Source organism: Gadus macrocephalus, chromosome 12, assembly GCF_031168955.1.
Source record: "Gadus macrocephalus chromosome 12, ASM3116895v1".
In the NCBI taxonomy this organism is placed as follows: domain Eukaryota; kingdom Metazoa; phylum Chordata; class Actinopteri; order Gadiformes; family Gadidae; genus Gadus; species Gadus macrocephalus.
Genome location: NC_082393.1, coordinates 25,785,834 through 25,812,427, shown reverse-complemented (window position 1 = coordinate 25,812,427; position 26,594 = coordinate 25,785,834). Strand labels below are relative to the sequence as shown.

The 26,594-nt window shown below is 55.4% G+C and overlaps 1 protein-coding gene across 1 annotated transcript in view; it reads right to left on the bottom strand.

Moving 5' to 3' along the window:
* The window catches only part of LOC132468584 (uncharacterized), a 45,648-nt gene that overhangs the window by 4,447 nt on the left and 14,607 nt on the right, over positions 1–26,594 (bottom strand). Inside the window, exons 21-54 of the mRNA XM_060066308.1 lie at positions 26,040–26,314; positions 24,955–25,423; positions 24,272–24,529; positions 23,700–23,963; positions 22,927–23,187; positions 21,295–21,562; positions 20,872–21,239; positions 20,361–20,621; positions 18,802–19,065; positions 17,779–18,036; positions 17,381–17,659; positions 16,763–17,023; positions 16,060–16,323; positions 15,384–15,647; positions 14,548–14,814; positions 13,451–13,711; positions 12,512–12,772; positions 11,675–11,935; positions 10,829–11,092; positions 9,947–10,201; positions 9,151–9,411; positions 8,643–8,692; positions 8,350–8,560; positions 7,580–7,837; positions 6,722–6,982; positions 6,047–6,307; positions 5,342–5,602; positions 4,631–4,888; positions 3,873–4,130; positions 3,049–3,303; positions 2,224–2,484; positions 1,285–1,554; positions 725–985; positions 77–337 (exon numbers count right to left, since the gene is read on the bottom strand). Coding sequence (XP_059922291.1) covers positions 77–337; positions 725–985; positions 1,285–1,554; positions 2,224–2,484; positions 3,049–3,303; positions 3,873–4,130; positions 4,631–4,888; positions 5,342–5,602; positions 6,047–6,307; positions 6,722–6,982; positions 7,580–7,837; positions 8,350–8,560; positions 8,643–8,692; positions 9,151–9,411; positions 9,947–10,201; positions 10,829–11,092; positions 11,675–11,935; positions 12,512–12,772; positions 13,451–13,711; positions 14,548–14,814; positions 15,384–15,647; positions 16,060–16,323; positions 16,763–17,023; positions 17,381–17,659; positions 17,779–18,036; positions 18,802–19,065; positions 20,361–20,621; positions 20,872–21,239; positions 21,295–21,562; positions 22,927–23,187; positions 23,700–23,963; positions 24,272–24,529; positions 24,955–25,423; positions 26,040–26,314 — 8,970 coding nt within the window. The remainder of the gene's footprint in view (positions 1–76; positions 338–724; positions 986–1,284; positions 1,555–2,223; positions 2,485–3,048; positions 3,304–3,872; positions 4,131–4,630; positions 4,889–5,341; positions 5,603–6,046; positions 6,308–6,721; positions 6,983–7,579; positions 7,838–8,349; positions 8,561–8,642; positions 8,693–9,150; positions 9,412–9,946; positions 10,202–10,828; positions 11,093–11,674; positions 11,936–12,511; positions 12,773–13,450; positions 13,712–14,547; positions 14,815–15,383; positions 15,648–16,059; positions 16,324–16,762; positions 17,024–17,380; positions 17,660–17,778; positions 18,037–18,801; positions 19,066–20,360; positions 20,622–20,871; positions 21,240–21,294; positions 21,563–22,926; positions 23,188–23,699; positions 23,964–24,271; positions 24,530–24,954; positions 25,424–26,039; positions 26,315–26,594) is intronic.

Genomic DNA, 26,594 nt, shown 5'->3' with positions numbered 1-26,594 from the left:
TAGAAGCCCACGCGCCCCTGGTCTGATGCCCTGCTGCAGAGCCGGTGTCACGGCGTCGGGAGGAGAACACGTGTACTTGTTTGGAAGAAGACGTCGACACTGGGCTCGCTGGTGCAGTTGCCGTCGCTGGCCGTGACGTTGACCGCGTACGCCTCTCCGCACGGCAGCCGGGCCAGCGTGCAGCTGGCGTCCGCCGTCTCACACGTCCGCACGTCCCCGGAGGCGCCGGTGGCCGTCAGCAGGAAGGAGGTCACCATGGGGGACGACGACCAGGACACCACCGCCCCGTCCTCCTCGCAGGACCGGCCCACCACCACGCTCCGGGGAACACAGGGCGCTGGGGGGGGGTGAGGAGGAGCAGAGGGCTGGGTCACACCGGAGCAGGCGGATCAACCCGAGAGCAGGCGAACCACGTGGTTCCCATCGATAACAACGAGGAAACAGCTCCCAGCTGTTGCTCATCGTCGATGTGATCCGGGCTTCACGGGCCAAACCGAACCCTTGCGGATTCTCCATTCTAGCCTGAATTGACTCGCTCGAAACATAAACAATAGATTTTCCACTCAGGGGTTCGCACCTTTCCTGCTTAATATTAATAAGAAGAAGAAGCGCAGCTGCTCGATGCAAAAGCGAAACAGTCAACAGAACGAGGTAGTGGACCGGCGGGAGCCAGCGTCCGTCCGGCGTCCCCCTCTGTGGGCGTGGCGGGACAGAGCCCCCTTACCCGTGGTGACGTCCATCGGCGGGCTGCGGAGGCTGCTGCACTTGTCGGAGGAGGCCGACACCATGACGGTGTACTGCGTGCCGCAGGCGGCGCCCTGCAGCTCGCAGGAGCTGAAGGTGCTGTTGCAGAAGATGGACCGCTGGTCGGGGCCCTCGGCCGTCACCACGTACTGCGGCGAGCCCGGCGTGTTCTCCCAGCTCACCAGGATCCGGTTGCTGCCGCATTCGTGGACGGCCGTGATGTTCTCCAGCGAGCACGGGGCTGCGGAGGGGCGACGTGGGACGGTGCAGGTCAAGGTGATGGTCGTTTAGCGACAGCTCCGGTTAGCATGCAGTCACAGGTAGGCAACAGGTAGGATTAACCTACCGGTACTTTTATCATACACTGGGACCTCATCACGCCGGGTCTCAACGGCACCATTTCTAATCACGCAGCAAACCCCCACCCCCCCACTGGCCCGCTACGGTATGCAAAGACGTAAGGAAACGCAAACGGCAAACACTGTTGGAGGTGTGCCCTTTACGTGACGGACGCCCAGAGGCTGTGTGTTGGGTGGGCACCTGTTTCCAGCGTGAAGTTGTTGCTGTAGCCCCCCGTGCAGACGTCGTTGGCCCCCACCACGCGGAAGACGTACTCCGTGCCGCACTTGAGGTGCGGGATGCCGCAGGAGCCGTCGGACGGCGGGGCGGTGCAGCTGCTGTTGTGGTCGCCGGTCAGCGCCTCCGTCAGCGCCGTGTAGCGCAGGGCGCCTCCCGCGTTGTCCCAGGACACCCAGGCGGAGTTGGTGACGCAGTCCAGCCGGCCCTCCGGGTTCCGGGGCACGCACGGCGCTGCAGGGCCCCAGAGAGGGAGAGAGAGGGGGGGGGGGGGGGGGAGTGTACGCAGTTATTGTGGGTCGTACTCAGTTATAGTAAGTAAGTAAAGTAAAATGTATTTATAAGGCACATTTAAAGACACTTTTCACTGGCCAAAGAGCCGTACATGGTGCAAAAAGGCAAATAAAAGAACACATGCCGCATGCATAGACAGTACATGAAAAACATTAAAATAAACAACGTATCACAGCAGGGGAGGAGGGGCCAGGGAGGAGAGGTGTGGTTTGAGCTTAGATTTAAAAATGGTGACGGAAGGAGCGTCTCTAATTGAAGGCGGCGGTTGGTTCCAAAGGTGCGGGGGCAGCCTCACCAAAAGCCCCGTTGCCCCTCTGGTTTAAAGTACTTAGTGTGTAGCATCGTATCCTAGCTGTCTTTGTAGCATACAGGGAATGGGTTAACCTAGTTAGTGCTCGGCACTCGGTTCTACGAACGTCCTCACTGTACCGCCAGCCATATATTGTTGTTTCTGTTTCTTCTGGCAAATGTACTTGTTGTAAGTCGCTTTGGATAAAAGCGTCTGCTAAACGGCCTAAATCGAAATGTAAATGTAAGAGATTGAAACGTTTGACGGTGACTTGTAGTGCCGGAGGTCCGTGGTGATCGGGTGTGAGCTCCGGGCCGTACCTGAGGAGATCTCCAGGGGGGCGCTGGGCTCGCTCTCGCAGCCCGCCCTCGCCGCCACCACGGAGACGGTGAAGCTCTGGCCGCAGGGCAGGCCCGCCACGGAGCACGCCGTCCCGGCGGAGACGCAGGTGTGACGCGCCGAGGTGTCGCTCACCAACGTGGCCACGAAGGCGTCTGCGTCCGGGTCAGGGGCCCACGACACCGTCAGGATACCTGCCTCGCATTCCATGGACAGAGACACGTCCTGGGGAGGGCACGGGGCTGGGGGGGGGGCAGAGAAGAGGAGGCAGCATAAGGAAGTGGCAGAGCTCTGGAGGTAGAGCCGGTCGACTGGACACCGGAAGGGGGGCTAGTTCGATCCCCGGAGCGGTCAGGGTGTCCTGACTGCTCCTGACCAGCTGGCTGTCGCCCTGTGTGAGTGATGGGAGTTATGCCTGCTGAATAGACTGGAAAAGTCAGAAAAACTCTGAAAAATGTACTTCAGTGCAAGCATGAAAGCCAGCATTTGAGTGTTATTCAGACAATCCAAGATCCAAATCAATATCTAACACGTTTGAGTTCATGAGGGTAAACACTATAACACGCAACTCTAATGGAGTAAATGTGTCGTTATAACCACCACTAACTCTTTTAAAGGTGATATACTATACCACCAGGTGCGAGAAGGGGCAGAGGAGGCATGTTATAAAACGGTTGTACCAGCTATTCACACTCACACCTGGTGGTTTAATATGTCACCTTTAATATTCTCCAGCCCTTACACCGCCCCCTGCTGGACGCGAGCCGCCACACCACGCAGGTCTGACTCCTCAGGTGTCGTCGTACCTGTGCTGAGCTGAGCCCCCGCGCTCTCCGGGCTGCTGCAGACGCCGTCGGCGGCCACCACGCTGACGTTGTACGTGTGCCCACAGAGCAGGTCGCCCAGCGGGCAGCTGGTGGCGGTCGTGGCGTTACAGGAGACGCCCCAGCCGGCCTGGACAGCGTAGGTCTGGGCCCCCCTGGCGTGCTCCCAGGCCACCGAGGCCTGGGTGAAGGGGCACGGCGGCATCGAGGTGCGCACGTTGGTGGGCCTGCAGGGAACTGGGGGAGCGGGAGGGTGGGACATGGTTTACAACGTTTTTAAGTGGTCTGTAAGCACTTATCTGCACTACCGTCATGTCACACATTCTCCAAAGCATATCTTTTTATATTTTATATATTTTATCGCCCATGTTATCCATTTGGATATTTTATTTTATTTGATGATCTTGTTTATGTTGTATGTGTGTGCTGTGTGTGACTTCCCCCCTGGGGATCAATAAAGTACTCCTCCATCGATCCATCTATCTAGGACGTTTTTTATGTGATGTAATCCTGATGTTGTTCTTTTCAAAACCATCAGAATAATTGTTTAATTATTTTTTCTTTTTTGACAAATATTCTTTAAAATTAGCACTTGACGAAGTTAGGTTAACATCATCACAAATATTAATGTCAGGAGTAGATATTTCAAGACCACAGCAATTCTGCTGTGTCTTTCAGCAGGGCGCTTGCAATGAGCTTGCAATTCACCACGCACACACACGCACACGCGCACACACACGCGCACACGCGCACACACACACGCACACGCACACGCACACGCACACGCACACACACACTTCACGCACCAGACTGCAGGTTGAGGTTGGCTCTGACGTTGTCACACTGTCCGTCCAGCGCCGTCACTGTCAGGTTGTAGAGCTGGCCGCAGTGCATGCTGGGTAGCTCACAGCCGTCGCCGGCGCTGCTACACACGACTTCGTGGCCGTCGGCGCCGAACGCACGGACCTGGTACGGGAGCCCGCCCTCTGCCTGTTCCCATGACACCAGGCCGGTGTCATTGCTGCACTCCATCACTGCTGCCACCCGCTGGGGCTCACACGGTACTGCGCCCAACCAACAGGGAAGAGTCAATAGTGAATGAAATGAAGGAAGTCTGCCACTGTCCCATGAGATGTTATGCTGGTGATATTAACTCCAGGGGGCAATACAGTGGTGATCATCACTCCAGGGGGCATTACAGTGGTGATGTTCACTCCTGGGGGCATTACAGTGGTAATGTTCACTCCAGGGGGCATTACAGTGGTGATCATCACTCCTGGGGGCATTACAGTGGTGATGTTAACTCCAGGGGGCATTACAGTGGTGATGTTCACTCCAGGGGGCATTACAGTGGTGATGTTCACTCCAGGGGGCATTACAGTGGTGATGTTCACTCCAGGGGGTATTACAGTGGTGATGTTCACTCCAGGGGGCATTACAGTGGTGATGTTCACTCCAGGGGGCATTACGGTTGTGATATTAACTCCAGGGGGCATTACGGTTGTGATCATCACTCCGGGGGGCATTACGGTTGTGATCATCACTCCGGGGGGCATTACTCTACCTGAGTCGATCTGCACAGCCGTGCTATCTGCGCTGCTGCAGTCCTCGCCGATCGCCCTCACAAAGACGCTGTAGGGCAGGCCGCACGGCAGGGCGCTGAACTGACACGTGGTGCCCGTGGTGTTGCGTGTCTCGGGGAAACCGTTGCCCTGGGCGACCGCGGTGTAGGAGACGGCCCCCTGGCTGGCCTCCCAGGAGACGGACACGGCCCCCGACTCACAGTCCAGGGCGGCCTGCACCATATTGGGGGCGCAGGGCTCTGGAACACGCAGAGCAACGGGGTTATCGGGGTACAAACTCCTCACCTTTCGGCAAAACTCAAACAGGACGTCCACGTTATGGGGGGGGGGGGGGGGGGGGGGTCCACCTCTCATCCAAGGTATCAGCGAGTACCAGCCAATGAGAGGCAGAGTAGGTCGGGTCATGACTCCACACTCTGTCTGCTAACCCCCCTGCTGCTGACAGACTGCTAGTTCCACTCCAGGCAGTGTGGAGAACACACTCCCTGTGAGCAGCCTGTTTTATAGAAGTCATTATGCGGGTTTTAAGGTGAGCCTGTCAACCTAAAGAGCCAGTGAACCCACTGTTTTAGGTGGAATTCAAACACTGAGATTTAAAAAAAATAAGTGTTTTACTTCTTTCAATAAAAAGTAAAATACAAATCGACCGGCCAGGACAGCCGGTGAACGGTCCCTCTTGTGCAGAGACTCACCTGCCGGCAGCACGGAGACGGCGCTCTCAGACACGTTGCACACGCTGTTGACGGCGAGCACGGTGACGTTGTAGGTGAAGCCACACAGCAGGTCGCGCAGCGTGCACGCCCCGGAGACGCTCGCGCACTGGACGAAGTGCTCCTCGACGCCAAAGGCCTGCACCAGGTACGAGTCCGCACCCACCACCGGGTCCCACGTCACGTGAGCCACGTGGGCCGAGCAGTCCTCCTCCATCACCACCGCCGACGGGGGGCAGGGCACTGAGGAGGGGGACGAGGAGTGAGAGGGAACGACACCCGATGGAACCGGCCTTCTGAGCGACATCGACAATGGGGTTCACCCTGGCTCCAACGCGAGCCGCTCTGTAAGAACGGCTGGAGAACTAACTGGGGTGTACCTTTGGATAACTCTGCACGTCATGTTAAATAATATAGGAATCAAAGGTTTGGGAATCCAAGAATTGCCTCCTCCAGAGGGGATCTTGACAACGGTTGAATACATCTCTCGTACAACTGTCTCAGTTTAAACTGAGAAAACATCCCTCTTTGCTTTGCCATCGCAAAACCGCTTTCAATTCACCGGAGATCCAAATGGCTCGTGTACAAAGCACCTTACCGGCCATGACAACAGCCACGATATACAAACAGGTGTTTCACCTGTGGAGGATCACTCCCTCATGGATACATTCAATTTGGCTGGCCTACCGGAGGGGAGCTGCACGCTGCCGCTGACATCGCTGTTGCACGTGTCGCCCGAGGCCACGGTGCTCAGCGTGTACGTCTGGCTGCACTCCAGAGGTCCGAGCTCACAGTTGGTGTAGTTGGTGGTGCAGTGGACCACGTGGTCGCCGTCCGAGCGCGCCGTCGTCGTGTAGGAGAGCACGCCCTCCGAGTGCGTCCACTCCACCAGCGCCGTGTCGGTGTAGCAGTCGAGCACCGTGGACGTGATCACAGGCCGGCAGGGCTCTGGGCGGACAGAGGGACAGGGCACTCGGCGCGTTAGGTCCTCTGTCTTAAAGGAGACGTGTTACGCCACCAGGGGAGAGTGTGATTAGCCGTAGCATAGGTGGGCGTGTCCACCTAGATGTATGACGGATAGATGAGCAACGTTTGCTACAGCCCACTGGGTAGGCTGGTAGACCGATCTATCCAGCACACATCTAGGTGGACACGCCCACTAGTGATGTCAGAAGAGGCCGATTTTTTAAAACGGCTTGTAGTGGCTAATCACACTCACACCTGCTGAGGCAGAGACAAAATGACTCATGAATTCCTTTCCCCAGGAACAATTCCTTCCTCTCTAGCGATAAACCGTGTATAACGTAGCGAGAGGCCGTGAGCCGATACGGCCGATCCCACGTCCCCGTCCTCCATGGCTACCTGTGCTGAACATGGCCACCCGGCTGGGAAGGCTGGAGCAGATGTTGTCCAGGGCCAACACCTGGACCCGGTACGACTGCCCGCAGGTGAGGTTGGTCAGCGTGCAGCCGGGGCCGGTGCTGGCGCACCTCGACATGTCCCCGAGCGCGCTCATGGCCGTCACGGCGTAGGACAGCGCCCCCTGGCTGGGGCTCCAGGACACTGCAGCCTCCTGGGCGGAGCAGTTCATCACGATGTCCACCCCGCTGGGGAGGCAGGGTACTGCAGAGAGAGACACAGAGAGAGAGGGTCTGAATGGAGACTGGATCTATTGGTTAGACACTGCTGCTGGACATGACCCTTCATGATGTATCCGCTCAGTTCAAAGGTTTGGGGCCACTTAGGAATGTCCTTATTTTTTTAAAGGAAAGCAATGTTTTTTTCAATGCAGATAGCAGTAAATTAATCGGAAATACAGTCCAGACATTGTTAATGCGGTAAATGACTATTCTAGCTGGAAACGGTTGAGTTTTTATGGAATATCTACATAGGTGTAATGAGGCCCATTTCCAGCAACCATCACTCTTGTGTTCCAATGGTCCATTGTTTAGCTCATCGTGTTGAAAGGCTGATTTATGATTAGAAAACCCTTGTGCAATTACGTTGGCACAGCTGAGAACTGTTGAACACAAGGGAAAACATGAAATGGTCTAGGTGACCCCGATCTCTTGAACGGTGGTGTAAGTCCTCACGTTACCACGGAAACCGGGTAAAACATTTTGCATGGGGGAGCTTCCACCGGCCGGCCACACGTCGTGACGGTGCACGTCAACCGAGAGCTGAGCAGCCTCCGAGCTGACGCGTGGGGCGCTGCCCTACCTGACTGCAGGGTGCTCGGCGCGCTGGGCTCCGAGGGGCAGTTCTGCCGCAGGGCGGTGACGGTGACGGTGTAGTTCTGCCCACAGCCCAGGTTGGGCATGCCGCACTGCTCCGAGGAGGACATGCAGGTCTCCCCGCCCTGCCAGTCCGTCACGGCGGCCGTGTAGTACTCGGCCCCGGCTGAGGCACTCCACGTCACCACGGCGATGTTGGAGAGGCAGTCCATGGAGCTGTTGACGTTGGTGGGGGGGCAGGGGGCTGGGGGGACGGCGAGAGGCGGGGGGGAGGTACTTTTACACATTTAGAAACACAGTGTTTTAAGATTCACAGCTGAAGTACATTCAGACACTTGGACAGATCGGTCTACCAGCCGACCCAGTGGACTGTGGCAAACGTTGCTCATCTCTCCGTCACACATCTAGGTGGACACGCCCACTTGTGAGGTCAGAAGAGGCCGATTTTCAAAACGGCTTGTAACGCCTGATCACACTCACACCTGGTGGTGTAACACATCACCTTTAATGACTAGCGCCTAAACATCCAGGCTGGATGTCACCCGGCGCGGTCACCTCATCTACGCTCTGCCCTGCGTGGCCACGGGCGTGAGGCACCTCAGAGATGGGTGCCACGCAGGCATTCGATCCAACACAGTTTAACGTACTACAATCATGGAGCAAATAACAAATTCATGTTTTTGATCAGCAATGGTTGATCCAATATCCAAACCGTTGACTTGTATGACCACACCCCCGGCGTCTGGCTCCTCCTACCTGAGTCCAGGGAGATGGCCGGGCTGCGGACACTCCGGCACACAGAATCCACCGCCTGCACCGACAGGAAGTACATCTGGCCACACTGGAGGTCGGAGAACTGCGCCACTGTGCCCGCGGTGCCGGCGCTCAGGACATGGCCGCCGCTGGTCTCCGCGGTGACGTTGTAGACGACGGCGCCCTCACTGCGGTCCCAGGTCAGCGTGGCCACCTGGGGAACAGCCGTGGTTACACACATCTGCTCCACAGTGTCCACAACGCGGTGAGACGTAGAACGGAATGAATCCACCAACCCTGATGGAGCAGTCCAGGGTCGCCTGCAGGCCCTGGGGGATGCAGGGTGCTGAAAAGAGCAACGTTTTGGACGTGTTTAATTCAAGAGGGGTGTCCAGAGCAGGGCGGCTCGAGTGTGGAAATAATAACAATGACGATTATTTTGGTCAATATTGAAATAATGACTAAACAAATGATTATTTTTGAGTTTGAAAACATGATGTATTTATTCAGTGTGTCTCTCCCAAAAAACTATCTGTGACTGAGAACTTGAAAATACACAAAATGGTCACAGAAAATTATCAAAACTTAAATAATGTACAGTTATGTATCTAGCTGCTCTGCACTTTCTATAAAACGTTAAAAAAAAAAATATATATATATATAATATTGTTTAAACTCGATTATATTAGCTTTGTGATCGTTTGACGCAAAAATTGAAATCGCAACCAGAACCCAATGAATGTCCCAGCCCGAGTCCAGAGAGCCTGGCCCTGCCTCCCCCCCGTCCCCGCCCTGCAGGCTCACCCATGCGTATGGACGTGCTGTTGCTGGGCACGCTGGAGCACACGTGGTCGTGGGCCACCACGTGCACCTGGTAGCGCTCGCCGCAGTGCAGGTCGTCAAAGGTGCAGGTGTTGTTGTGGGAGTAGCACATGTGGGTGTGGCCGTCGTCCGCGATGGCCACGGCCGTGTAGGTGTCGGCGCCGTCGCTGAGGGCCCAGCTGACGGAGCCCAGGTGGTCCTCGCACTGCACGAAGGCCTCAACGTCGTGGGGCGCGCACGGGGCTGAGGGGAGAGAGGGGCGCTGTGAGACCGGGCCGCGGCCAGAGGGTATGAACGCATATGATAATCAAGGATTTAAAATCGTATCGTGTCAGACCTTCGATGTTCAACAATTATTTGCCGAAGGTGAAGTGAATAGTGGGGAATATCGTTCACGTGTATATACGACACGTGAACACTCCCACAATAAACAAGATAACACTTTTTGCCGTGATTTGTTTGTTTTTTTATTAGCGAACAAAGCGGGACATTTTGCGATGAAAACAACATCCCGAGTTTGAGATCTCAATCCTGGGGTATCGCCCAATATCCCGAGATAGCGAACCAATCAAATTGCGCCATCTTAGGAGGTTCACGCGCAGCATATACTAGTCGTACTACAACGTGTTATCTACCAAGTGTATTTGTAATACGTCATGACCCTCCCTCGCCTTTTCACGAGTATCTCAATGTACAGGATGATGATGTAGTGCTGTACATCTGTGAACATAGAAATGTGTTCACTTCAATGCGATTAAAACCCGATGGATCCACATACCTGCGAGGAAATGGGCCGGATCGCTGACAGGCCCGTCGCCGCTTTGCCCCTGCGCTCGCGCGGTGAAGGTGTAGCTCTGTCCGCACAGCAGCTCCACCTCCAGCATGGTGTCGTTGGTCTGGAAGTATCTGACCCAACCCAGGTCTCCTTCGGCTGTGATCAGGTAGGTCAGGGCGCCGGTGGCCTCCGTCCAGTTCATCATCAGCGTCTCGCTGTCACACGACCCGTTCACACTCAGGCTCACCTGACACAGCTCTGAGGAAGGAGAAGGACCATTTCAGCGCCTTGGTGCTGAGGAATTCAACATCCAATCATGCAAATAATGCACTGGGATTGACCATGATTGTAGGTGACAAAAGGCTACGTTTTATTCATGCTTGCGTGGGAAATTGCAATGTTTAAGGGTATTGTAAAGATCAACAGCGAGGCATTTCGGTAAACAATGCTTTAACACACAAGACGATGATCCAACAGCACATTTTAAACATTCGCACTATGCTATTGTTGCACGCATGATGTGTCCTCCCTCGACACATCGTACGTCACATCATGATTATCAATCGACTTCCAATGGGGCAACAGTTGGGAGTTAACAAACGTTAAACATAGATGGATTCATTAACTTGTATGTTCATGCAAACAGACTAGAATTCATTTGTTTGTACCCGACATGTTTCAGACTGCAGGAAGTAGTCGAAACATGTCAGGTACAAATAAATGAATACTAGTCTGTTTGCATGAACATACGAGTTAATTTATCAAGTTAGACTAAATTAACCTTTTTGAGTTGCGATGGATTCAGTCAACGCGCCAATGAATCAAACATCGGACGAACCCACCAGCTAACCAACGAGCAGGTTTTAAAGGCGGGCGAGGACCCACCTGTCTGCATCTCCACCGTGCCGCTGACCTCACTCGGACACATGCTGGTGTGGGCGACCACGGAGAACTGGTAGCTCTCGCCGCAGTGCAGCGCGCTGAACTCGCAGGTGCCGTTGGTGGAGACGCACTCCGTGACCTCTGCGTGATCAGAGCAGTTGGCCGTGGCCGTGTAGTTCTCCACGCCGGGCTGCTGCTCCCAGTGCAGCCGGGCGGAGCTGGCCCCACGCAGCAGGTCCACCCCCAGACGCTGTGGGGGGCAGGGGCCTGGGGTCACAGGGGGGGGGGGTCACACGGGGAGGGGGAGAGTCACACTGAGCGGCGGTTTGCACTGACCGCAGTGCTGGCCTTCAGAAAACCTCACTTTGGCTTTTCCAAGTCACCCAGTCACAGATTATGCCAAACATACGTTTCATTTTGGATGAAGAGGTGTTTGTTGCACATATAGGGATGCATGATAAGAAGCTGTCGATACGATGTTAAGCAAGGAACCAAGGAGATAATAATGATGGTGGTCATAGGACCAGTAAGCAAAGCAACAGACCCTAAAGAATTTGGAAAATGTGTTTTTTGAAATTCTCTTATTTAAACAATTTGTATTTATGAAGCGGATTTCACAAATACTGACGCTTACACCAATTCAAATTACTTATGCTTGACTGAAAGAAAGAATAAGAACGAGCAATAAATAAGAGAGAAAACGCTCCCAAGCGAGGATAACAATGTCAGTTTTGAGGTTGGATAATGCAACGCCCGTCTTCGCGCCGTGACATTCGTTTACGGGCCGTCGAGCGACGCGCGTGTGGACCACATGTGTGCCCGCGCCCCGTCGCCTCCGGCAGGACTCACGCGTGCTGAAGGCGACGTCCTCTGTGCTCAGGGTTTGGCATTGTTCGTTGGCGGCGCTGAGGGCCAGGCTGTACACCTGGCCGCACTGAAGCCCCGTCAGCAGGCAGGAGGCGGCCGGCGACTCGCACTCCGCCCGGTGGCCGTCGGCGGCGGCAGCCGTCGCCGTGTAGGAGACGGCTCCGAGCGCCGGGACCCAGCTGACCGCCGCCGTGTCGTTGAGACAGTCCACCTCCACCTCCAGCTGCGCCGCCGCGCACGGAGCTTCAAGGTGGGGGGGGGGGGGGGGGGGAGGAGGGAGATGTTGATGTCACTTGTCATTAACAATAAGCATCTCAATGGGATATCTGTGGGTTTGCTGGGTCTGCAGAAAACCCATTTCATTTAAGGTTGTCACTCTGTTTCCACGAGAGCGTTTTTTATTCTGGTGGTGAGCCTGCGTGTCAACAGGCCACGTGTGCAACTCAATTCAATTGATTTTATATGTGTAGCCCTTAATCACCAGTACAGTCTCAAAGGGCCTAACAGGCCAGATATGTATGACACCCCCCTTACACAATTACCATTAGGGCCTTTAGCGGACGCTTTTGTCCAAAGCGACTTACATCGGTTAATACACACATTGACACACCGACGGCAGAGTCGACCGTGCAAGGCGACAGCCAGCTCGTCAGGAGCGGTTAGGGTTAAGTGTCTCGCTCAGGGACACACCAACACTCAGCTAGGAGGAGCCGGGGATCGAGCTAGCAACCTTTCGGTGACGAGGCAACTGCTCTACCTCCTGAGCTAAGCCGACCCACGCCCCCATCAGGGCAAGAAGTCCAGTGTGTGAGCCCCCACCTGACGCCATCACGACGGTGTTGAAGCCGGAGCTGTTGAGCCGGTCCCCCAGGGCCGCCACCGAGGCGTAGTACACGGTGCCACAGTGCACGCCGGCCAGGGTGCAGGAGGTGGTGAAGGTGTGGCAGGACAGGGAGTGGCCGTTGCGGCCCTCCATGTTGACCACGTAGCTCAGCGCTCCCTGACTGCTCTCCCAGCTCACCGTGGCGGCGGCGGCGTCGCACTCCACCCTGGTGAGCACGCCGTAGGGCGCACAGGGCTCTGCGGGCGACACGCAGCGCCGCGTGGAGGGTCAGACTCAGAAGCAGTCTTTCACTTTCACTTTCATTACGGCACAACTCTTGTGCTCGGTACCTCAACACACGCATAGCAGCAAACAATACAAGATTAAGTAAATAGATGCTTGAAAATATATAAAATAAGCAAAGATAATGAATAATAAGTGACTGAGTGGTAGTGATCGAGTGGTAGTGGTACCAGCCACGGTTGATTGTAGTGCAAAATACAGTGCAGTGCAAAAATGTTGAAATTAGAGTAAACATGCTGTAAATATTATAAATATTTAAATAGCCTGGTTAGTGGATTTGTGGATGTGGGACTTTCAGAAGGAGACTTTTGGACATGACACCAGTCACCTGCACGTCATCTTCCTTACTTCACACACACACACACACACACACACACACACGGCCGATTCAGGTCGAGTTGTGGTTAAGGAGCCAACCGATTCAGCTCAATCGGTGCCAAATATGGCTGACATCACGATAGCACAAACAAGCAAAACAAGGCTCAGGGAGACTGAGATGACCCTCTGTGTCAACCAACAGCCTGATCAGATGAGGCCACGTAACGTGGTGTTGGGTGCGTTCCTCAAAGACGTGTTTCCTCCTCCCCACCCCCCGATATGGACAGAGGAGGGGGGGGGGGTCGTCCACTCACCTGTCTGGATGACCTCCGGCTCCAGGGACACCACACTGTCATTGCAGGCGCTGTTGTGTGCTCGCACGCTCACGTTATACAGCTGGCTGCAGTTTAAGCCCTGCAGGTCACAGTTCGTGTCGATTGTGTCGCACGAGACGGCCGCGCCCTCGCTGGTCACGGCGCGGGCCGTGTAGCGGTCGGCCCCGGCCGCGGGGTCCCAAGACACCTGGCCGATGCCCAAGGTGTAGGCCGTGTAGATGTGGCTGGGCACGCACGGCTCTGTGATGGGCGTCACGGGGAGAGGTTAGAATCGACACCAGTGTGAACAGGTTCTTCATCGCGGCCGTTGACCTTTGGTCATCGTTCGAAGGACTTGTAAACACAACATCACGTTTAACAGCTGGATGGAGTGAACCACCCCCCTCCTCTAGTAGAATGATCTTAACGCAGTGCCAACCATATGTTAATACCGTAAAACTTAATAAATAAATAACGCAGAGTCCCTTTTACTGGCCGGGAGTGGATACAAGTTTTGTCAAATAAACGCCGTCTCAATTAGACGCCGGCGCAGTCTTTTCTAGAAGTTGGACCAGTTAGGATGACCACCGCCGTAAGACAAGAACAAGAGCAAGACTGTAGCGTGGCTGTGCTGCCCCCTACTCACGGACTGGGTCGCATAACGACATCACAGACTCATTTCCGAGCATTACCAACTTTCGCCAGTAGAAGTAGATATACATACATATCTATAAAGAGCTATGTACATATATATCCATATCTATAAAGAGATATGTACATATATATCCATATCTATAAAGAGCTATGTACATATATATCCATATCTATAAAGAGATATGTACATATATATCCATATATCCATATCTATAAAGAGATATGTACATATATACCCATATATCCATCCTATAAAGAGATATGTACATATATATCCATATATCCATATCTATAAAGAGATATGTACATATATACCCATATATCCATATCTATAAAGAGATATGTACATATATATACATATATCCATCCTATAAAGAGATATGTACATATATATACATATATCCATATCTATAAAGAGATAGAGTTTAGAGAGGTGTGCTCACGGGTCAGCAGCAGTCCACTCATGTGCACCAAGCCGCTGTCGCATGTGTCGCCTCGGGTCTTCACGAAGACGAAGTACGCCTCTCCGCACTGCAGCCCCTCCAGGGCCGCCGTGGTCGCGCTGGTGTCGCGGGCGACGGCGTCGCCCAGGAAGACGGGGCTGGCGGTCACCGTGTAGCCCACCGCCCCCGCAGCCCGGCCCCAGGACAGCAGGGCGGTCCGCGAGGCGCAGTCCATCAGCGCCTCGACGCTGCCGGGCGCACAGGGCACTGGGGGGCACAGGTCAGGGTACGGGGGTCAACACACGGCCTCACATGGGGGGCTACGACTCGTTAAGGATGATAGACACACCCCCCACTTTGGTTTCCCGGTTACTCTGTGGTTAGTTGGGGGTTAAGAAGTCGAGGGGGGCCGACATGCAGAATCATTGTGTTTCATTGTGTTTCTGTGAGACAAGGAAGCCCCTTAACCCAACGTACAACCCCCACCCCCACCCCATCCACACGCACACGCACACGCACGCACAAGCACACGCACACACACGCATTGGTGTGCAGCCATCATGCCCATGGCCTTCTCCCGGGCAGCTTCCAGGCTCTGGAAGTCCCTCCCAAAGACATCAGAGCGTCAGAGTCCATCCCGGTATTCCAACCCCCCCTCAAGACCCATCGTTCCCCCCCCCCCCCCCTGTGTGTCTGTGTGTCAGTGCTGTATGTCTGTTGTTTGTTTTACCACCATCGCCCCTCGGTGTAAAGCGACTTTGAGCCCTGGCAAAGCGCTACATAAGTCAAATTTATTATTTTAATTAATAATATCATTCCAACAGTTCAGGTCTCACCCGAGTGTGTTTCCATGACGTCGGTGGGCGGGCTGTCACAGACCCCGTCGGAGGCGACCACCGAGACGCGGTACATCTTTCCACAGCTGAGCCCGCTCAGGCTGCAGTTCCCCGCCGCCATGGCCACGCAGCTGCTGTTCTGGCCGTTGGCGTCCACGATGGTGGCCCTGTAGGAGTCGGCGCCGGAGCTCTGGCTCCAGCTCACCGTCAACGCGTTGTCCACGCAGTCCACGGCGGCGGAGGCGTTGGCCGGGGTACAGGGTGCTGAGGGGGGGGGGGGGGGGGGGGGGAAGAGGGACACACTGCGCTGAGATGGGTTTTTCTCGATACTTGAATTGAAAACATGGGAGTCGCTCGTCGTACACTAAGAAGATATGGGACTTCATGCTGGATCCAGAAGGGATTGTCTCCAGAAGAATCACCTCTGCTGCTCACCCTTCCCTACTCTCTCCCAACTCTGCACTACATCCCTATGGCCTTAAGTTTGAGACTACATGACAGAATGGGCTGTTGAGACAATTTCATATTGTACCTTAAAGACTGAGCCTCATTAGACACAAAGAAATGATCTCAGAACAAAACCGGTATGGGGTTTTCATTGTACCCTGTGTCTTTCTTCACTTTACTTGCATTTCATCCACCAGCTGTGAATGTCTCTACGCAGGCTTGGCCTCACCGGTTCTGATCTCCACGCTGTCGCTGGGCGCGCTGGTGCAGTCGCTGTCCTCGGCCGCCACCGTGACCGCGTACAGCTGTCCGCACGCCAGGCGCGTCAGCTCGCAGTTGTCATCGTAGTTCCGGCACTCGTCCACGATTTGGCCCTGGCCGTTCCGTGCCTCCACGCGGTACTGCTGTCCCCCCTGGCTGAGGTCCCACCGGATGGACGCCACGTTGCTGCTGCAGCTCAGGTCGGCGCGCAGGTTCAGCGGGATGCAAGGCTCTGCGACGGGCGGCGGTTAAATCGAGTTACTCCTAGCCTGAGGACTGATTGTACGCGGTACTTTTTGCAGTGTTGCATTGTTGCTTTTAAAAGGACAGTGTGCATCATGTTCACTACAGTGATACCGTAGTGAGCAGTGATCTGCCGTAGTGCATGAGTGGCTGCGGTTCCTTGCCTGTCCTGACGGTAGATCACTGTTCACTACAGTGATACCGTAGTGAGCAGTGATCTGCCGTAGTGCATGAGTGGCTGCGGTTCCTTGCCTGTCCTGACAGTAGATCACTGTTCACTACAGTGATACAGCAGTGAACAGTGATCTGCCGTAGTGCATGAGTGGCTGCGGTTCCTTGCCTGTCCTGACGGTAGATCACTGTTCACTACAGTGATACCGTAGTGAGCAGTGATCTGCCGTAGTGCATGAGTGGCTGTGGTTCCTTGCCTGTCCTGATGATGCTGCCGGGGCTCTGGGAGCTGTTGCAGGTCCTCCCCTCGGCGGTGACCAGCAGCACAAACATGTTTCCGCAGGGCAGCTCGGCGATGTCGCAGCCGGTGCCGGCCGTGGTGCAGCAGGTGGTCTGGCCGTCCGCGTGCTCCAGGGTGGCGGTGTACGTCAGCGCGCCGGGGCTGGGCCACCAGGACACGCTCGCCGTGCGGTTCTCACAGCCCACCGCCGCTCTTACGTGCAGGGGCGGGCAGGGGGCTGGAGGGAGGGGGGGGGGGGGGGGGGATACGGTGGTAGGGGGAGGGGAACAGGAGGTAGGTGTTACAGACGATCAGGGCTGAATACGGCCTCAGGTAGCACTCAGTCCTTGCAGCACTGTGATGTGCTGGGCAGGACCGCTCGCATGACAATAGGACACTTCTCTTTCCCTTATTGAAGAGATCAGCTGTTACCGGCAGATTGCAAAGGGAAACCATGTTTAGAATATAACAGAGAACTGCTCCTCACGCGTGTTGTGACACAATTGAGGTCTGAAGATTTGGACCGTTCATTTTTCAAAATAACAACCTTTTAATGGTGAGTAGTTATTTTGTTCATCACAACAGAAGCACCCACCGGTCTCGGTCATGATCATGTTGCTGGGCCCACTGGGGCACTGCTGGTCGCTGGCCGTGAGGGTGAAGTTGAGGTGCCGCCCGCAGGTCATGTTTGGTACTGCGCACAAAACAAGACCAAGCGTGTCGGAACACTCAAACCTCTCGACTTGGCCCAGCTGGTCTGTGCACGTGACGGTGTAGTTCTGGCCCAGGTTGCGGACGGGATCCTCCCACATCACCCAGGCTGATTCGGACAGGCAGTCCATCTCCACGTCCCTCAGCCGGGGCACACAGGGGGCTGCGGGGAACGGGAAGTTAGTGCGCTCAGATCTTCAGATCAGAATTTATTTGACATAATGGGCAGAGGGTTAGCGTTAGGGTTAGCGTTAGCGTTAGGGTTAGCGTTAGGGTCCTTACCTGTTCTGACGAGCTGCGTGGGGCTCTGAGACCCCATGCAGGCCCCTCTGGCGGGGGTGATGGAGACGTTGTACTCCGTGGCACACCCCAGGGTGCTGAGGGAGCAGCCGGTGCGCCCGGTGCAGTTGTGCCGCTGGCCGTCCGAGCCGAGCGCCGTGGCGGTGTACAGCGCCCCGGCAGCGCTGCCGTTCCAGGAGACGGAGACCACGTTGGTGCCGCAGTCCACCGGCGCGTCGAAGAGGAGCGGGGGGCAGGGAGCTTAGAGGGGGAGAGGGGGGAGACACACAGAGGGTGGGAGAGAGGGGAGAGACACACAGAGGGTGGGAGAGAGGGGAGAGACACACAGAGGGTGGGAGAGAGGGGGGAGACACAGAGGGTGGGAGAGAGGGGAGAGACACACAGAGGGTGGGAGAGAGGGGAGAGACACACAGAGGGTGGGAGAGAGGGGAGAGACACACAGAGGGTGGGAGAGAGGGGAGAGACACACAGAGGGTGGGAGAGAGGGGAGAGACACACAGAGGGTGGGAGAGAGGGGAGAGACACACAGAGGGTAGGGGTATCAGTGAAGCCAGGGGTAACAGTTCCAAATTGCACTTTTTACTTCCCAATGGAGCTCTTGTACCTTTTGGGGTTTTGAGATTTTCATAAAATAGTCCCTAGACGACCTCACAGACCCGCTAGACCAGGGGTCACCAACCTTTTTGAACCTGAGAGCTACTTCATGGGGACTGAGTCATACAAAGGGCACCCAGTCTGATACACTCTTCTGAAATAACCAATTTGCTCAGTTTGCCTTTAGTTATAAGTTATTAATATTGATTAATGATAATCATCTATGCGAAGAAACTGATCATGTTAATCATTTCTCACAATAATTGTCAACAATGACTTAAAAAAAGAGTTGGGGAAGAGTTGTTCAAGAATGAGTAGTGCTGTTTTCAGAACAGGCCTGCGGGCGCCTCATGTGGTCCTTGCGGGCGCCAGGGCCACATGAGGCGCCCGCAGGATGGATGGGAGCGTTACCCGTGGCAACGAGCTGCACCGGGCTGGCGGCGCTGCTGCAGGCCTGGTCGTAGGCCACCACGGTGACGTTGTAGTCCGCGCCGCAGTCCAGGGCGGCGGCCAGGCAGTGGGTCTCCGTGGTGTTACACGACGTCGGGTGGCCCGTGCGGACGCAGGTCACCGTGGCGACGTATCCCCGGGCGTCGCTGCTCCGTTGCCACGTGACGTTGAGGCTCCCCGCCCGGCAGTCCAGCTCGGTGACCACGCTGCGCGGCACGCAGGGGGCTGCGGGTGGAGGTGGAGGTTAGTGGGTGGAGGTGGAGGTGGAGGTGGAGGTGGAGGTTAGTGGGTGGAGGTGGAGGTGGAGGTTAGTGGTGGAGGTGGAGGTTAGTAGGTGGAGGTGGAGGTTAGTAGGTGGAGGTGGAGGTTAGCGGGTGGAGGTGGAGGTTAGTGGGTGGAGGTGGAGGTTAGTGGGTGGAGGTGGAGGTTAGTGGATGGAGGTGGAGGTTAGTAGGTGGAGGTGGAGGTTAGTGGGTGGAGGTGGAGGTTAGTAGGTGGAGGTGGAGGTTAGTAGGTGGAGGTGGAGGTTAGTAGGTGGAGGTTAGTGGGTGGAGGTGGAGGTTAGTGGGTGGAGGTGGAGGTTAGTGGATGGAGGTGGAGGTTAGTGGGTGGAGGTGGAGGTGGAGGTGGAGGTTAGTGGATGGAGGTGGAGGTTAGTGGGTGGAGGTGGAGGTGGAGGTGGAGGTGGAGGTTAGTGGATGGAGGTGGAGGTTAGTAGGTGGAGGTGGAGGTGGAGGTTAGTGGGTGGAGGTGGAGGTTAGTGGATGGAGGTGGAGGTTAGTGGGTGGAGGTGGAGGTTAGTAGGTGGAGGTGGAGGTTAGTAGGTGGAGGTGGAGGTTAGTAGGTGGAGGTGGAGGTTAGTGGATGGAGGTGGAGGTTAGTAGGTGGAGGTGGAGGTTAGTAGGTGGAGGTGGAGGTTAGTAGGTGGAGGTGGAGGTTAGTGGGTGGAGGTGGAGGTTAGTGGATGGAGGTGGAGGTTCATGGTAGAGGTGGAGGTAGAGGTTAAGGTTGGAGGTGGAGGTGGAGGTGGAGGTGGAGGTGGAGGTTCATGGTAGAGGTGGAGGTGGAGGTTAAGGTTCATGGTAGAGGTGGAGGTAGAGGTTAAGGTTGGAGGTGGAGGTGGAGGTAGAGGTTAAGGTTGGAGGTGGAGGTGGAGGTTAGTGGCTGGAGGTGGAGGTTCATGGTAGAGGTGGAGGTAGAGGTTAATGTTGGAGGTGGAGGTGGAGGTGGAGGTAGAGGTGGAGGTTAGTGGGTGGAGGTGGAGGTGGAGGTAGAGGTTAAGGTTGGAGGTGGAGGTGGAGGTAGAGGTTAAGGTTGGAGGTGGAGCTTAATCAGAGCTCAGTGGGTGCAATGAACTGATAAGATTGTGTTTATTCTATTCTAAGTCCAACAACGGAACACGATTGAGAGTTGAACAGAGGATGTCATGAGTGTGCTTTAATGTCCTGCGCTCATCCCGTCGCCGAGGCGCTGTGTGCTGACCGATGGCGTCCGTCCTATTGGACTGTCGGGGTCCTCACCGGTCTGCAGCGTGGTCGCGTGGCTCCGTTCCCCGGGGCAGCCTGCGCTCACGCCCACCACGTACACGCTGTAGCGCAGGCCGCAGCGGAGGCCCGCGATCCGGCAGTCGGTGGCGCCGGTGGTGCAGTTCAGGGTGGAGCCGTCGGGGGCCTCGGCGACCACGCGGTAGCTGTCCGAGCCCTGCGACGAGCTCCAGGAGACCTCGATGGTGTCCGAGTCGCAGGACGACACCACGCTCAGCAGTGTGGGCTGGCAGGGGGCTGGCGGCCGGAGGGGAACAAACAGACCTCAATGGCCGGCCGTCTTTCAACACATGACGTTCACATTTATGTTTAGCAGAAACCTTTATCCAAAGCGACTTTTTGTCATAAGAAAGTCAAACAATATATCGCTGTCTGTACAGAAAGGATGTTCATGATAGAACCAAGCGCAGAGCACAAACAATCGCCAGGTTAACCCATTCCCTGTCCACAACAAAGTTGTTGAGCCAGCTGTGCCAGCTGTGGTTACCTGTAGTGATCTGCCTCCAGTCCACGGCGGGGCTGGGGCAGGTGCGCCCCTGCCCGCTGACCACGACCCGGTACCTCTCCCCGCAGAGCAGGGAGCTGATGTTACAGCCCGGCCCGCTGGTGGCGCAGCTCCGGGTGTCCGTGACGTCGATGGCCTCCGCCGAGGAGTTGTAGGTCAGGATGCCGACGGCGGGGGTCCAGGAGACCACCGCCGTGTTGGTGCTGCACTGCAGGGAGGCGCTCAGGCCGCTCTGGCGGCAAGGCACTGCACACAGAGAGAGAGAGAGAGCGGGCGCTCGATCCTTACCCCAGCACGTACGATACCTGGCTGAACGTTCAGCGGGCAGGTCTGGATGAACGGAGACGACCCTCGTCTTCATCCCCCAGGGGGCGGGGTGTAGACGCCGGGCCCGCAGTGAGTCACGAACCTGTGGTGGTGGTGGTGTTCTCGCTCGGCGCGCTGTGGCAGTGGTCCGGGTTGTGTGCGACCACCGTCAGGCTGTAGTCCTGGCCGCAGAGCAGGTCGCTGAAGGCACACGTGGTGTCGCTGTCGGCGCAGGTGCTGTTGTGGCCGCGGCCGCACCGCGCGGAGACGGTGTAGGACACGGCACCGCGCGCGGGGTCCCAGGTTACCACGGCGATGTTGGTGTTACAGTCCAAGGTGACCGCGGGGTGGGTGGGCACACAGGGGGCTGGTAGGGGAGGAGTCAAGGTCATGATGGAAACAAAAGACAAGTATTAGTAGAGAATCAACACTGTCTGAGTGAGTGAATGTGGAAGGGGGGGGTTCACGTTTCCTCCACTATTACAGTTTTTCTCAGACGCTTTGGTACATAGCTCAGATCAGAATTGAAATGATCAAAACTACCTGTTCAATTTCCACATCATAGTGTCACAAAAAGCAGTTCTCATTTCTTTGAACAAGTTGCAAATGCTTTGGTACATTCATGCAAATGATTAAGTACAATTCTCTACTCTTTCCTACATTATCAATTGTTTATGTCATGTTGATCAAAATGTATTGTAATGGGTCTCTATTGAATAGTCTCACCCCAACAACATTTAACCATTAGTTCATTGCATAAGTCTTCACATGCAAAATGTTTGAACAAGTTGTCATAATATGTCAAGCATATTTCTATACATTTCTATTAGACTTTCTTTCTAAATCTGTCCTGAATTGGTAAATTGCTACCAGGTGAATCTTGACTTTCTCTAAAGAAGGGGAATGTGTGAAGTGTTGGATCAACCAACGATCAACCAGTTTACTGAAATAGCTCAAAGGTGCATTTCATGAACCATGAACTGGCAAGTATATATATAGGTGGAGCACAACACAATGTTACATTGTCTGACAATGGAAGGACAAAGAATTGGACAGGGTCAACAGCCAGAGAGAAGAAGAAGAGGAAGGGGAGTGAGGCTGAGTGAGAATGAGAATCTGTGGCCCAACAGACAGGAATGTCAGGAGGTGTAGGAAGACTGCATTCTAATTCCTAGAGCGATTCATGTACAGTTTACCCCTAAGGAGATTGTCCTATGTTCATATTTCTAGCAATGACATGGTCTGTCAACAAAATACAGTACACACAATCAAAGCGTAATTGTGAAACTTGTTCAGTCTCTTGCAATCAATCCCCCACATACAAGGTGTAACTAACAATTTACAATAATTGTCCTCAAAACTTTAGCAATAGTTTTCATCAGAACATCCCTCCAGAGTACACTGTTATATTGACAACATGACGAAGCAATTTGACTGTCTTATCCGTACACAATGACACAAGGACTTGTCATTGTGATCGCACTGACATGTTAATTGACACAGATATTTACTTTTGAGAGATGAACTAAGGATTTTGAGCAAGAGACTGGCTTTTGCAGGAAGAATTAGAAGAAGAAGAAATATCAGGGGACAAATCTGAAGAAGAAGAAGAAGAAGAAGAAGAAGAAGAAGAAGAAGAAGAAGAAGATCCCGACCCCCTCCCAGATCCCAGCGGCTGAAGTAAACCCAGAGACGGTGGAGTGTGTCGCGCTGGCGGTGCCTTGTTGGTACCAGAGTGGAGGCTTAGGGCGGCGCTGGTATTGCTCTGGCAGGTCGGGCTGTGGCCCACCACCGCCAGGGCGTAGGTTTCCCCGCAGCTCAGCTGGCCGAAGGTGCAGTTGGTGCCCGGGGTGGAGCAGCGCGCGACGTTGCCTCGGGTGTCCACCGCCGTGACCACCTGGTCCTGGGCGGGGCCAGTGCCGCTCCAGCTCACCGTCGCCACGTTGGTGCTGCACTCCAGCACGACGGAGGCACTCTGGGGCGTGCAGGGGGCTACGGGGGGGGGGGGGAGAGTGAGATCACAGGGGCTGCCTGACGCATCTTAAGGTCAGGTCTTCAGAAGCCCAACGTGGAAAGTAACACTTTAACCGCCGTTTACGCTAAAAGTAACTCGTTCTATCAATCTCGTGCACATTCTGAGTGCAGAAACACACATGACCTGACGATTGCCGATCGGAAAATCGTGTCGACCGAACGGTTAGGATTACTTAAGTAAAGATAAGATAGGAGGCCAAAGATAAGACAGGAAACGGCCAACAGGTTAGGGACTGCTTCTGTAGTATGAAGTCAGGATTTTTCCTATCTTTGAGTCCCTAACTTAAGTTAGGATGAGAAGTTAGAATTGTTATGTAACCAGTGGGCTCCGGACCCCTCACCTGACTGGATTGTTATGTAACCAGTGGGCTCCGGACCCCTCACCTGACTGAATTGTTATGTAACCAGTGGGCTCCGGACCCCTCACCTGACTGGATTGTTATGTAACCAGTGGGCTCCGGACCCCTCACCTGACTGGATGTGGTAGTCGGCGGAGTCGATGCTGCCGCAGTTGGCGGTGGACGGGATGACGGTGATGCCGTAGGAGACGCCGCAGCCCAGCCCGGTGATGGGGCACTCCGTGGAGGAGGTGTGGCAGCCATGGCGGGACCCGTCAGTGCCGATGGCGACGGCCATGTAGGAGACCGACGAGCCCGCCCGGGCGTCCCACCGCAACGCAAACGAGTTGCTGCTGCAGTCCAACACAGCCTCGATGTTAGTGGGTAGACAGGGAGCTGTGGGCGGGAGAGGGAGAGAGATGGGGGGGGAGAGAGAGAGAGAGAGAGAGAGAGAGAGAGAGAGAGAGAGAGAGAGGGAGAGAGAGACAGAGAGAGGGAGAGAGATGGGGGGAGAGAGAGAGAGAGGGAGAGAGATGGGGGGAGAGACAGAGAGAGAGAGTGACACGGAGACAAGAGACAGAGACAGAGAGAGGTTTGACTTCCGTCTATCCATTCCATCTGCAGACTGTACAGACGATCATCACGCTAACGTCAGTGTCTGCCCGTCCTACTCGACCCAGTCCACCGCCGCGCCCTGAGGTTACCTGAGGTGAAGTCGACCGTGGCCGCGGTGCTGCTGTTGCAGTCGGAGGTCGACGAGAGCACGGCGGCCGTGTAGCCCTGTCCGCACTCCAGCCACACGGAGCAGGAAGTGCCGTTGGAGGAACAGGAAGAGACGTGGCCGTTGACCCCGGTCGCCGTGGCCACGTAGCTCGTGGCGCCCACGCCGGCGCGCCAGGTCAGCAGGCCCATCTGGGTGCCACACTGGGTGCTGGCGTTCAGGTCAGAGGGCGCGCAGGGAACTGGGGGGGTTGAGAGAGAGGACGTGACCGTCGAGGGGCGATGAAGGGACGGGTGTTTGTGTTGGGGGGGGGGGGCGTTGTATCAGAACTAGGGCTGGGCAGGTTAATGCGTTAATTATGTGTTGACGCATTAGTTGTTTTAACGCGATTAATACAAATTGACGCGTTCTCTTCTTTTGATTGATTTTTTCTTTGATTTTGAAAGGTTTTGCCCACAGAATGTCAACATTCATATCCGAAATATTCTTTGTAATTTTCACACTTGCAGCAAGTGATCCATTCGATAATCTCATTTAACTTCAACCGGAGTGGATTTAAAATAGAACTTTAAAAGTGGGATTCACCGCGAGTTAACTCACCAATACTATGCGATCAATCGCGATTGCGGCTTTTGACAGCTGCCCTGCCCTGATCAGAACACGTACCTGCGGCCACCGTGAGGGTCTCGCTGAGGGCGGAGGTACAGATGGGGTCCTGGGCGGAGACCGCGAAGCTGACGTTCACCCCGCACGGCAGCAGGCCGGTCGTGTAGGACGTCCCGGGGAGGGGGGTAACGCCACCCCCGCTGTGAAGGTTATACAGTACACTGCTCACCGGGCTGGGGTCCCAGCTCACCTGGATGACGTCTAGTAGGCAGGAGGCCGCGCCACTGAGACCGGTGGGCGGGCAGAGGGCTGGGATGGAGAGAGAGAGAGAGAGACAGAGACAGAGACAGAGACAGAGAGAGAGAGAGAGAGAGAGAGAGAGAGAGAGAGAGAGAGAGAGAGACACAGAGAGACAGAGACAGAGACACAGAGGGAGAGAGAGAGAGAGAGAGAGAGAGAGAGAGAGAGAGAGAGACAGAGAGAGAGAGAGAGAGAGAGAGAGAGAGAGAGACAGAGAGAGAGACACAGAGAGCGAGACGGATCATAAGACAGCGAGAGAGAGAGAGAGAGAGAGAGAGAGAGAGAGAGAGAGAGAGAGAGAGAGAGAGAGAGAGAGAGAGAGAGAGAGAGAGAGAGACAGAGAGACAGAGAGAGAGAGAGAGAGAGAGAGAGAGAGAGACACAGAGAGAGAGAGAGAGAGAGAGAGACAGAGACAGAGACAGAGACACAGAGGGAGAGAGAGAGAGAGAGAGAGAGAGAGAGAGAGAGAGAGAGAGAGAGAGAGAGACAGAGACAGAGACACAGAGAGCGAGACGGATCATAAGACAGCGAGAGAGAGAGAGAGAGAGAGAGAGAGAGAGAGAGAGAGAGAGAGACAGAGACAGAGACAGAGAGAGAGAGAGAGAGAGAGAGAGAGAGAGAGAGAGAGACACACACAGAGAGAGAGAGAGAGACACACAGAGGGAGAGAGAGAGTGAGAGAGACACAGAGGGAGAGAGAGAGAGAGCGAGAGCAAGAGCGAGAGAGAGAGACGGATCATAAGACAGCGAGAGAGAGAGAGCGGAGAAATACCCTCATTATTACACACCATTATATCCCTACATGGGTTTTTCGGGTTTGACGGTTGTTCCTCCGGAGGTTCATGCCGGGATGTTACCTGAATCCAGCGACACAGGCGCACTGGGCGCGCTCTGGCAGCCGCGCTCCGTGGTCGCCACGGTGACGGCGTTGGTCTCGCCGCAGTGGAGGTCGGTGAAGGAGCACTGGGTGGCGCCGCCCGTGGCGTTGCACGTGTGGGCGTGTCCGTGCCCGGTGGCCCAGGCCTGGTAGGAGTCGGCCAGCACGGCGGGCAGCCAGCTCACCGTGCCCACGTTGCCCGCACACGTCAGGGAGACCGCCACACCGAGGGGGGGGCAGGGGCCTGCGCAGGAGGCAGGGAGGGGGGGGTCGATCAGCATCAGCCTCGCATGACGGAAAGAGGACTGCGTTCATACAGCAGCTTGTTTTACTGCCAAACGTTCAGCCTGCGCCCGACACCACGCACACGCCCACGCACCGACGGCGGAGTCGGCCGCGCGGGGCCACGGCCGGCTCGGCGGGAGCAGTCAGGGGGAGGCGTCTCGCTCAGGGGCACCTCGACGGGGTCGAACTAGCAACCCCCGCCTACCAGCCAACCCGCTCCCCCTCCTGAGCTACCGCCG